Source organism: Octopus bimaculoides, chromosome 11, assembly GCF_046866305.1.
Source record: "Octopus bimaculoides isolate indiv1 chromosome 11, ASM4686630v1, whole genome shotgun sequence".
Lineage (NCBI taxonomy): Eukaryota > Metazoa > Mollusca > Cephalopoda > Octopoda > Octopodidae > Octopus > Octopus bimaculoides.
In genome coordinates this window covers 83,585,527-83,598,184 of record NC_142938.1, presented here as the reverse complement: position 1 = coordinate 83,598,184, position 12,658 = coordinate 83,585,527, and the positions used below count along the sequence as shown (strand labels likewise).

The 12,658-nt window shown below is 37.2% G+C and overlaps 1 protein-coding gene and 1 long non-coding RNA gene across 9 annotated transcripts in view; one reads left to right on the top strand and one right to left on the bottom strand.

Annotated features, from left to right (window-relative positions):
- Window positions 1-12,658, bottom strand: part of LOC106878525 (GRAM domain-containing protein 4) — a 182,881-nt gene that overhangs the window by 29,359 nt on the left and 140,864 nt on the right. For 5 of the 7 annotated variants that reach the window (XM_052971959.2, XM_052971961.2, XM_052971962.2 and 2 more), the window contains one exon: window positions 11,934-12,002. The exons of the other annotated variants lie outside the window; for them this stretch is intronic. In XM_052971959.2, coding sequence (XP_052827919.1) covers window positions 11,934-12,002 — 69 coding nt within the window. The remainder of the gene's footprint in view (window positions 1-11,933; window positions 12,003-12,658) is intronic. 7 annotated transcript variants of the gene reach the window in all.
- Window positions 1-12,658, top strand: part of LOC106877906 (uncharacterized) — a 93,006-nt gene that overhangs the window by 44,536 nt on the left and 35,812 nt on the right. For both annotated transcript variants that reach the window (XR_016243743.1, XR_016243742.1), the window contains exon 6: window positions 2,607-2,755. This is a non-coding gene — a long non-coding RNA (uncharacterized LOC106877906). The remainder of the gene's footprint in view (window positions 1-2,606; window positions 2,756-12,658) is intronic.

The following is a 12,658-nucleotide window of genomic DNA, read 5'->3' as shown; positions in this document are numbered from 1 at the left end:
GGAATGCTTAGAGCACCATCCAAACGTGATCGCTACCAGAGCAGCTGACTGGCTTCTGTGCCGGTGGAATGCTTAGAGCACCATCCAAACGTGATCGCTACCAGAGCAGCTGACTGGCTTCTGTGCCGGTGGAATGCTTAGAGCACCATCCAAACGTGATCGCTACCAGAGCAGCTGACTGGCTTCTGTGCCGGTGGAATGCTTAGAGCACCATCCAAACGTGATCGCTACCAGAGCAGCTGACTGGCTTCTGTGCCGGTGGAATGCTTAGAGCACCATCCAAACGTGATCGCTACCAGAGCAGCTGACTGGCTTCTGTGCCGGTGGAATGCTTAGAGCACCATCCAAACGTGATCGCTACCAGAGCAGCTGACTGGCTTCTGTGCCGGTGGAATGCTTAGAGCACCATCCAAACGTGATCGCTACCAGAGCAGCTGACTGGCTTCTGTGCCGGTGGAATGCTTAGAGCACCATCCAAACGTGATCGCTACCAGAGCAGCTGACTGGCTTCTGTGCCGGTGGCACGTAAAAACCACCATTCAAACATGTTCGTTACCAGTGTTGCCTTATTGGCAGTTGTGCCTGTGACATGTGAAAAAGCATTCGAGGTCATTGCCAGTCTTGTTGGACTAGCTCCTGTGCAGGTGGCATGTAAAAAACACCACTTGAGCGTGGCTGTTGCCAGTACCACCTAACTGGCCCTCGTGTTGGTGGCACGTAAAAGCACCCACTACACTCTCGGAGTGGTTCGCATTTGGAAGGGCAACCAGCTGGTTCGCCAGTCCTCAGTCAAATCGTCCAACCCATGCTAGCATGGAAAGCAGATTTTAAACAATGATGATGATGATATATATATATATATATATATATATATATATATATATATATATATATATATATGTGTGTGTGTGTGTGTGTGTATATATAGTAATAAAAACAATAATCCTATAATCTTGGATGGAATTTATAAACATTTTAATGCATGTAAAATGTTTATAAATTCCATCCAGGATTATTGTTTTTATTCCGTCCAACTCATGTCAGCATGGACAAATGGATGCTAAATGATGATGATGACGATGTATGTATGTATATGCATACATGCATATGAATGTGTATGCGTATTGTTCATTAACATATTCTCCAAAGACCATGAACAACAAACAGTTACTTCTTGTCAACAAATCATTCATTGGATTTGTACCTACAAAGACATGTGAAATAAAAGACCCCTGACCTCAAAAACAAGTAAAGTTTAGTGACTACAGGGATATCTGGCTGTCAGACAATTTCTCTATTTATGTCTAACCCATACCAGAATAGTAAAACAAATGCAAAAATAAATAACCTGATTGTCATTTTTGACAACACAAGAATACTAGTTTAATTATAAAAGAATGCTGGTACATATTTAATAATAAAAAAGTGTGCTGGATTACTTCCAATAGTTTTATGATGGAAAATAACCACAAAAGGGTTATGATCTCACGCAAAATGTGGGCAAGGCTATGTGGTTAAGAAGTTATGTACCCAACCACATCCTTGTGAGTGAATTTGGTAGACAGAAACTGAAAGAATCCCATTGTACATATATGTGTTTTTGTCTTGACATAATTGTGAGCATCATAGCCACACTAGTAGTATCCTTTGTTTGCGACCATCTGTATAAATATATCTGGCTTTAAAGAAGTATTACCTTGCTTGAAAACAGGTGAAGGTTAGTTGCAAGAAGGGCAGCTAAGGGTATTTGGTCATAGAAAATCTGCCCTCAATGAATTCTGTCTCGCTTATGCAAACATGGAAAAGTAGATGCAGAAACAAGGATGAGGATGAATAAACAACTACAAAAAAAAAAAAAAAAAAAAAAAAGCATGAGCTTCTTTATAGTTGCTCAACCTGCTAGAAACAGAAGCCAAATCTATCTTCCTGCAAAAAGAAGACACATTGGCTAAGTCCAAATCCTCTCCAGGTTGAGAATAACAAGATTCTCCTCCGTCAGTCTCAAAGATCATCCCAAAAGAATCATGATTGCTATTGTCTTAAAGAAAAAGATATGAAAATAAAGTGAAAGAAATCTTTGCTTTCTGAAAATGGTAAAGTGTGATTTAACAAAGATTCAATTTCACTAACCTAAGGCTTTGGTTAGTCTGGCATTTACTGTTTTGATCTTAAGGTTAACATTTCTTTATTCATAGTTTAAAATGTAATTGTGGAGAAAATCTTTCCTTCATGTCATTTGATTCTCTGCAAAAATGTCTTCCCATGCAGGTGATATGTGGAGCTGAATCTGGAGTTTTTTAAATGTTTTTTCTTTTAATGTTTATAAGAGTAGGAAGGGCAGTACCCATGCCCTTTATCTAGACCTTGAAAGGCTGGTGGGATGAAAGGAAGAAACTTTCCTTAGACTGAGGATCTGGCATGAAGGCTTGCAACAGAGTTGACTTTGCCAAGGTCACCGAAGGACCAGGTTGTGAGGTTAGACTGAGGTGATGCATTAAGCATTCTTCTATAGTATGTCGCTTAGTAGTCAATAAAGACCACCACCACCACCATCATCATCATCATCATCGTTGTTGTCGTTTTCCTATCCAATTTTTTATTTGCAGGGCTCAGATGGAATTTGTGGCAGTAGATTTTCTGTGGCTGGATGCCCTTCCTGTAACCAACCCTTACCTGTTTCCAAGCAAGGACAAACATGTTTTCGTAGAATATTGAAAAGGAATGACATTCACTAAATCAGTCATGCAGTATCAAGGTAAGGAGACACAAATATATACACACTCACACACAAACATACACATGCATACACATAAATATATATATTTACACACACATATATGCACATGACAAGCTTCTCTCAGTTTCTCTCTGCCAAATCCACACACAAGGCTTTGGTTGAATTACAGAGCAAAAGACATCCAAGATGCAACACAGTAGAACTCAACTCAAAACTGTACAGTTGGAAAAGCAAATTTCTTAAGAAAACTTTCCATGCCTGCCATTTTTGGAGATGGAAGCTGTCCATCAACAAATGGCATTTTTATTGGTGACACTTGAAATCTGCCATGCTTTTTTGGTGGTGGTGAAGAGGTGTCAAAGCACTTCTCAAGTGGTGCTACTTGCTTTGAAGAGGATTGTTCTATTAACGTTATTTCAGTTATATTTGGTGTTCAAGTGGCTCCTACACAATTAGGATGATATGTTGTCAAAGCAGATGTAAGTAGAGACTGGCATCATTTGTGCTGTATCTTTTGATTTGTAACACATCACATGACATCATATTTGGAAGAAGGCTTCTTATCAATTAGATCAGTCCTAGTAATTAACTGGAATTTATTTCATCAGCCATGGGAACATAAACAGTAAAGCTGACCCTTGCTATTTTAGCATGTGCAGTATTTATAGCCTATGCTGTGAAATGAACTGTTCTGGATTAGTGATAGGGTTAGGGTTAGGGTTAGGGTTAGGGTCAGTGTTAGGGATTAGGGTTTAAGTTTAAAGTTTAGTATTAGGATTTAGGGTTTAGGGTTAGACTGCACACTGAAATGTAAACGGCCAAGTAAACTGCACACCAAAGTGGCACCAGCTGACCTTTGTGGGATTTGAACTCAGAAAGCTAAGGGACAAAACTAAATACTGCACAGCATTTTGTCTCATATGTTACCAATCTCAATCCAATGATTATTTTTTACTGAACATATCTATCTATCATAGAAAGAAGATATTTTGAACAATGAACTAAAATTAATTTATAAATCATGCAAAAATCTCCCTACAAATCTCATACAAATCCATTCAGAATTTTGCTTTCAACTGAATCCAGTTTTATATTAAACTTTCTAAATGATAAACAGAAATCACTAATTCCTAAAATTAAAGGTTAGTATATATTAAAGCTGTTAGTAGTTTGATCTCATACTGTATTACTAATAACTATAATTAGTAACACAAGAAAAGCTGTCAGAATAAAATATCTAAGTATATATATATATATATATATATATATATATATATATTGGAAGGTTTGGAGGTCATGTACAGAAATTATATAGAAAAAAATTAAGGTACTCAGAAATCTGGATGTTTGTACATTTACAGATTTTTATTAATGTTACATATTAAATAAAGCGCTTTTCACTTAGTCTTGTAGGATTTTCAAATTGAAAATCCTACACGACTAGGTGAAAAGCGCTTTATTTAATATGTAACATTAATAAAAATCTGTAAATGTACAAACATCCAGATTTCTGAGTACCTTAAATTTTTTTCTACATATATATATATATATATATATATATATATATATATATATATATATATATAGATAGATAGGTAGATAGATAGCATATATATATATGTGTGTGTATATATATATATATATAAATCTTAAAATTAAAAGGGTCTGATATACTATGAAAACTGATGCTGCCAAAAAGTCGCATGCAGTAAACCTATGATACATTGGAGCAAAACTACTGAAATCATTTCACTATTCAGTAGTTGACATTTGACACTGTCAAACATAAATGTTTGGTTGATTGACAGGTTCAAATCTTATTCAGTCATATTTAACCATAAGTCAAAGGCAATATGCTTCAAATTATTGCTCCTTCTTCCAAACTGTTCTCATCATGTCTTGCATCTTCTTGTACGGTCATTTTTTTCTCTATAGAAAAATAAAAATAATAGATTTCATTAAATTGTGTGTGTGTAGATTATGTGTGAGTGAATGGTATATATATGTATAGATGCATACATATATATATACATACATACGTTTATATTCATTTTCATATCCTTACATGTGTGTGTGCGTGTGTATACATGTGTGTGTATGCATGTGTATATATATATATATATATGTATATATATATATGTATACACACACACATATACACACCTTTTATTAATTTTTAATTGGCACAAAGCCACAAGAGTGACTCAGAAACTGAGTGTTTTGTGCCTGGTGCTTATCAAACTGACCAAACTCTCAACACTTGAATCACTTTTGGAACTTTCTCCAGGTTAAAAATTATAAAAAAGTATATATATATTCTCATGTATTAAGTTCTATTTCTTCTGCCTATTCTACCAAATTTTTCCCAAGCGTCAAACTAATACGCTTGCTTGTTGTTCATACACCTGTCTACGTCGTTTGTTTTCCTATAAATTTTAACTATATACATATATATATATATATATATATATATATATATATATATATATATACATATATATATATATATATATATAACAATTGCAGCGTGGAAGGTGTTTATAAGCCATTTAAAATAACACACAAAATCCATTAGATTCACTTCAACATTTAAATTTAATTTGTCAAAATATTTTCGTCGCTTTGAGACCGCGACCTGTGCAGCACAGAATTTTGTCAGTGAACAGGTCGCGGTCTCAAAGCGACGAAAATATTTTGACAAATTAAATTTAAATGTTGAAGTGAATCTAATGGATTTTGTGTGTTATTTTAAATGGCTTATAAACACCTTCCATGCTGCAATTGTTTTCGTTCCAGCACACGATCTCAGATCAGGTCACAGGAGTGGCTGTGTGGTAAGTAGCTTTCTTACCTACCACATGTTTCCGGGTTCATTCCCACTGTGTGGCACCTTGGGCAAATGTCTTCTACTATAGCCTTGGGCTGACCAAAGCCTTGTGAGTGGATTTGGTAGACGGAAACTGAAAGAAGCCCGTCGTATATATGTATATATATATATATATATATATATATATATATATATGTATGTGTGTGTATATGTTTGTGTATCTGTTTGTCCCCACAACATCGCTTGACAACCGATGGTGGTGTGTTTATGTCCCCATAACCTAGCAGTTCAGCAAAAGTGATCAATAGAATAAGTACTAGGCTTACAAAGAATAACTCCTGGGGTTGATATGCTCAACTAAAGGCGGTGCTCCAGCATGGCCCCAATTAAATGACTGAAACAAGTAAAAGAGTATATATCATCATCATCGTTTACGTCCGCTTTCCATGCTAGCATGGGTTGGACGGTTTGACTGAGGACTGGTGAACCAGATGGCTATACCAGGCTCCAATCTGATTTGGCAGGGTTTCTACAGCTGGATGCCCTTCCTAACGCCATATATATATATATATATATATATATATATATATATAGACAGAGAGAAAGATATTAGTAGAGATACCCGGCATTGCTCAGGATTAAAATGGCATAGTTTTAAATTGTTTTACTTGTTTTGGTCATGTGACTGCAGCCATGCTGGAGCACCACCTTTGGTCGAAGAAATCGACCCCAGGATTTATTCTTTGTAAGCCTAATACCAATTCTATCAGTGTGTTTTGCCAAACGGCTGAGTTACGGGGACGTAAACACAGCAACATTGGTTGTCAAGTGATGGTGGGGGTAGAAACACAGTCACACACACACACACAGATGTGTGTGTGTGTGTGTATATATATGCTATTTCGATTTTCATGTGGCAAAGTTAGCCATTGCTTGTTTGCAATGTATGTACCCTTTCCCACCCTCCACCACCAATACCGAAAATCCGTTCTCTCATACCAATAATTTCTTCTCTTATACTGAAAACTCCTACAGGGTTCAGTCTTACTTCTGCACCAGAAGACCAGCATACCTCTGTCCCTCCATCCCTACCAAACCACCTGCCTCCTTCTTCTTCTCTCTTTCCCTCCCTATTCCTCTCTCTCTCTCCTTCTTCCTCTCTCTCTCTCTCTTCCTCTCTTCTCTGTCTCCCACTTCCTCTCTTTCTATATATAATGGACTAACCATATAGCTGCCCATTTACTTACTTAATCTATCATTGGCATATTTACATTTGCAGCAGTAACTCTTATATTTACAATGCTTACGTGACCCTCACCCCCAGTAAAGCCAACAGTTTCACCATGCTTGAATGATGATAGATAAAAAGCAAGAACAACTGATGTGACATGTCTGGTATCAAATGATCACAGAAACCATCTTTTCAGATGCTGAATAACATCTTTCCTTCCTGTATTTCCTCCCACATCTCTTTCCCAGTTTTAACCAAGAGAGTAGCAGAAAAGAAGTTTGCCAATGTTCAGTGATGTGAGGACCCAAAAAACTGAAGTATTTTGGATTGCAAGACAATGTGTGAGAGAAAATTATAATGTCATAGGAGAGAAATGTGTCTGCAAGGATGATGGTGCATTTGCATTTAATGATTCTGCAAAGAAAGAGGCTTGGAAATGCCATTATATAAGACTGGTGAATGTAGAGAATGACTGGGAGGAAGAGAATTTGTGAAATGTTGACCCAATTGAGGGACCAGCTATCCAGATCAACAGTACCAGGGTAGATAAAGCAATTAAGGATATAAAGAGGAAAAAGAAAAGGGAAGAGTCAATTTACAGCATTGGACTGAAAAATTTAAGTATCTTGTCTATATTCTTATAATTCACTTAGTGTTGGGTGAGATCACACACACACACACACACATACAGACAGGTTCACATACATACAATATATTCTTATAATTTCCTTAGTGTGGCTGAGGTCATTTCCTAAAGATGGTGATTTGCCGTTTTGACCAGCAAAAGAGCTGTACATCACAAGAGAATCTTCCGAATAGTTTTTGGCATATTTTCCCTCTCTCTAATGGCTTGTGTTTCCCAAATATATTTTGTCTTTCTGGAGGTGAATTAAGCTGAATGATCAGACCATCAGAGAAGAGAATACTTTGCAGTAGTTCTTCTTGTTCTATGCTTTCTGAGTTCAAATCTCACTGTGGTCAACTTTGTCTTTTATTGTTTCAGAGGACTGAGGCTGATTTTCTCTATCTGTGTGTACACACACACACACATACAGACAGGCACACATACATACATATATGTATGTGCATGTATGTATGTATGTATGTACGTAGGTATGGATGTACCTCCCTATTTCTGAATCAACTATAAGAAGTCCTTCTGCCATTAAAATGCTCTCTCTCTCTCTCTCTCTCTCAGCCATATATGCTTCCATTTCGACCTACATGACACTCTAGTATCTCCTATTCCTCCTCCTCCTCCCCCTTCCATTCACCATACTCTGTTGTCTCACCTTCCACGCCCTACACTGAACACTTCTCTCACTTGTTCCCTCCACAGGAAACCTGACCTTTCGAACCCCTTCCCAACTGATGCTCACCTACATCAACCACATTGCTTTCACTGTTCTGGGAAATCCAGCAAAGTTCTTGATAACTGCTTCTTCTGCGGTGGGGGTGGGGGTGTTTCATAATAATAATAATAATAATAATAATAAACCCCACAACAACAACGACCTAATGTATACACATACACAGGGGTGGTTGTGTGGTTAAGAAGCTTGCTTCTGAAACACATGATTTTGGGTTCAGTCCCACTGAGTGACGACTTGTAGTGCTGGGCTAGTGAAAGTTTAGTGAGTAGATTTGGTGGATGAAAACTGAAAGACACCTGTTGTATATATGTACAGTATGTGTGTGTGTGTGTGTGTATGGATTCTGTGACGTATAAATTCCCTTCCTGGATGTGATGCTAGTCTGTTGCAGGATTACTCATTCTTAGCAGCTACATGAACTGAAGCAATATGAAATGAGGTGCTTCGCACAAGAACACAACACATTGCCTAGTCCAAGAATTGAAACCACAATCTTACAATCATGAGTGCATCACCCTAACCACTAAGCCATATGCCTCCATATACATATATACATACATAATCATCATCGTTTAATGTCTGTCTTCCATTTTGGCATGGATTGGACAGTTTGACTGGATCTGGAAAGGCTGGGGGATGCACAAAGCTCCGTTGTCTGTTCTGGTATGTTTTTTTAAAGCTGGATGCTCCTCCAAATGCCAACCACTTCACAGAATTTACTGGATGCTTTTCATGTGGTACCAGCATGAAAAAGTTTTATGTGGCATAAGCACCAGCATCAATTCTGCTGTGGTGGACAGGTTTTCTTATATATATATATATATATGTATATATTCATATATATATATATATATGAGATAAAGATAATTATGTTCAGTTTATGGGGTTACCCTAGGTTTCACGTTCATAAAGTGCTTAGTTTTATGACATTTCTTTAGACACTGATGGAGGAAAGAACTCTACATGTAATCTCATGGAAGATCCTAGAAGAACTGGGATACTACATCATCTACTGACACTTCAGGAGAATCCCACTGAAGTCCTGGAACCTACAATCTGATCACATTCCCTTGTGCTTAACCCTTCTCCTTTGCCTGTGCATTCAACAGGTAACTATGAAGTCTTGTCTCCCTCCATTCTGAAGAGTGGTTATAGGCCACCAGCCATTAGGGTCTGAAGAAATGCCATAAAGCTAAGTGCTTTATGGATGTGAAACCTAGACTAATCCCTAAGACTGGCCATAACTATCTTTATTTAATTACTCTACTGCTCTATAACTTAGAGTGTGCTTCTCTTTCAGATTTGTGATTTACTGATATATATCATCATCATCATCGTTTAACGTCCGCCTTCCATGCTAGCATGGGTTGGATGATTTGACTGAGGACTGGCGAACCTGATGGCTACACCAGGCTCCAATCTGATTTGGCAGAGTTTCTACAGCTGGATGCCCTTCTTAACGCCAACCATTCCGAGAGTGTAGTGGGTGCTTTTACGTGCCACCAGCATGAAGGCCAGCCAGGCGGTACTGGCAACGGCCACACTCAAAATGGTGTATTTTATGTGCCACCTGCACAGGAGCCAGTCCAGTGGCACAAGTGCCAGTAAGGCGATGCTGGTAACGATCACGCTCAAATGGTGCTATTTACATGCCACTGGCATGGAAGCCAGACAGCTGCTCTGGTAATGATCAAGCTCAGACGGTGCTGTCAGTGCTCCACTGGCACAGGTGCCAACACTATATATAAAAATATATATATGGTTGAAATTTACAGAAAATAAAAGACAGGTGTATGAACAACAAGCAGGTGTATTAGTTTGATGCTTAGGAAAATGAAAAAGACTTTTATGTTTCAAACCTATGATCTTCAGCAGAAAGGAATAAGAGAAAACAGAGAGAGAATGAAAAAAACTTGTAGATTTAGGGGTCAAACTTGGCAAATGTGTGTGTGTGTGTGTGTGTGTGTATGAAGATGGGTGTTTGCATATGATTTCATATTTTCCTCAACATGTGCTCATTCACTGACTACAAACAACAGTTTCATTAATAGTGTTGTCTGTTTGTTAACAAGAAAGCATGAGACAAACCATCTCGGATTCAAGGACTGAAAAGTTGGGAGTTGAAAGTCAAAATCTAACTCAGGTTCTGAACAGAGAGTTGAGGTAGACAAAGCTAAGTTTTCTTTGGTTGGCTGAACCTCACAAAAGAGGTGATAAGGTGTCATGGCAGGTTGCTCAATAATACCGACCCAACCCATGTTGATATGACAGAGGAAAATAAAACAAAAAGAAGTAAAATGCTGATGTTGATGAAGATATGGATCATTTAGTTGCCATTTCTGACAACTCCAGGCCCCCACCCCAGCCACTGTCTGTTATGATTGATATGGAAATCACTGACAATGGGTTCTTAGCAGAGGAAATGGTCAAAATTGACAGATGATATTGTAGTTTTATGTATTTTCAAATATAATAAAGGAAAATGATAACAAGAACAACAATAATAATAATAATAAACAACAAATGAAACAACATCAACAACAAACAAAATGTAAAGGTCAGAAGTTGACACATTTAATTTTTTGTTTAGATATAAGAAATTATAAACAACAACAACAACAATAATTGATAATAATACATAAGCTACTTTTAACACAAGAAATGCAACAAAGTCAAAACAAAAGACTGCACATGTTCAAACACTGTGCAGTGAACGCATGCCATGAAAATAAGATGAATAAACAATAACAACAGCAACTGTTTTTGATTTAGGTCAAAGGTCAAAAATTTTGAGAGAAAAGTCATTAGAATAAAGTTAATAAAAACAAAAGTTAAAACTCAGCTAATGAGCAAATGCAGAATCTGTGAGAAAGGAGACAAAAGTATTGACCCTCGCTTAAGTGAGTGCAGTAAACTAGGACAAAAAGAGTATAAATGAAGGCATGATTGTGTAGGTAAAAGACTGAACTGGGATGTAAGACAAGTATGGATTCAAAGTAGCAGAAAAGTGGTATAAACATGATCCAGGGAACATGATAGAAGATAATAGCTACAGGACTTTATGGGATTTCTTCATTAACCTTCTCTACACTGTTGTTGCAATTTGTCGCTCACATGTTTTCTCCCCTGTAACTGCAGGGGTATTTTGTTGCTTTGAGAAGGGTGCTTAAAATAAACACACTGCTATATCGATTTCTGGTACTTTAAGCTGTAAGCAAGCTATTTCCAATTCAGAAGGAGTTTAAACTTCCATTTTCAGGTGCCATTTCCATTATTTATATTCTAACCACAAGGTAATGGAGCTTTTGAAATTGAACTTAGTTCTTGGATCTTTTTAATGAACGTAAATGGCTGCTACTGCATTTGAAGCTTTTTCTGGAAGAAATCTTGTTTGATTCTGACTGAGATGACGCTTTTGAAGGATTTACTCAGGCAGATATCGATGGTGAAGTTATTCAAAGTGATCAAGAAGATGTTGACTGAGTTTATAGTTATATCGAGAACAATGGGATATCATTATTTTGATGGAATGCTTTCCAAGTGTGTATATTAATGTTAACCAATAAACATATAAGAGAGCTGAGTCTAAGATAGACATGTATCTTAGCCAGAGACACAGTGCAAGGCAGGTTGGCGGCAGGATGTGAATAACCAGCCTGTTGGATGATGACTTTCTAACGAGCCAACCATCTGAAAACCTATGAGAAGCAAACTGAAGAGGCTGACATTTGTGCAATGTGTGCTTGTTGTTGTGCTAGTCCTTACCTTAACATTATTCACCTGATTTTCAATTAAATTTATTCCAGACGAAAAAGAGGAATGAAAATCTATGTTCTGAAAATAAAATAAAAGCAATGACCAACCCATACAATTAATAATAATAATAATGATAATTGTGTCAAATTTTGGCACAAGATCAGCAATTTTGAGGGGAGGGGGGCAGTCCATTACCTTGACTCCAGTGCTCAACCGATACTTATTTTATTGACCTCAAAAGGATAAAGGGTAAAGTTACCTTGGCAGAATTTGAACTTAAAAATGAAAAGCTAGAAGAAATGCTGCTAAGCATTTTGTCCAATGGCAAAAGGATTCTGCTAGCTTGTTGCCTTATTATTATTATAATAATAATAAATAACGAATAATAATGAATAATGGTAATAATAATAATAATAATACTGAAGAAGAAATGGTGAGAAAAATCACTTTATGGCCAATACCCTGCAAGGCTTGACAGAGAGGAAGTGAGCCTCAGTAAAAGTCAACAATGGCTCAAAAGCTCTGGACTAAAAGCAGAAATGGAAGGACTGATTCTCGCTGCACAAGACTAATGCCTGACTACGAACAATTATAAAATTAAAATAATGAAAACAGGCCCCAACAGTAAATGCAGAATGTGCAACCAGCACAATGAGGCAGTTGACCACATCATCTCGGGCTGCCCAGTCCTTGCCAAGTCTGATATATACACAGATATGACAAAGTAAGCAGTT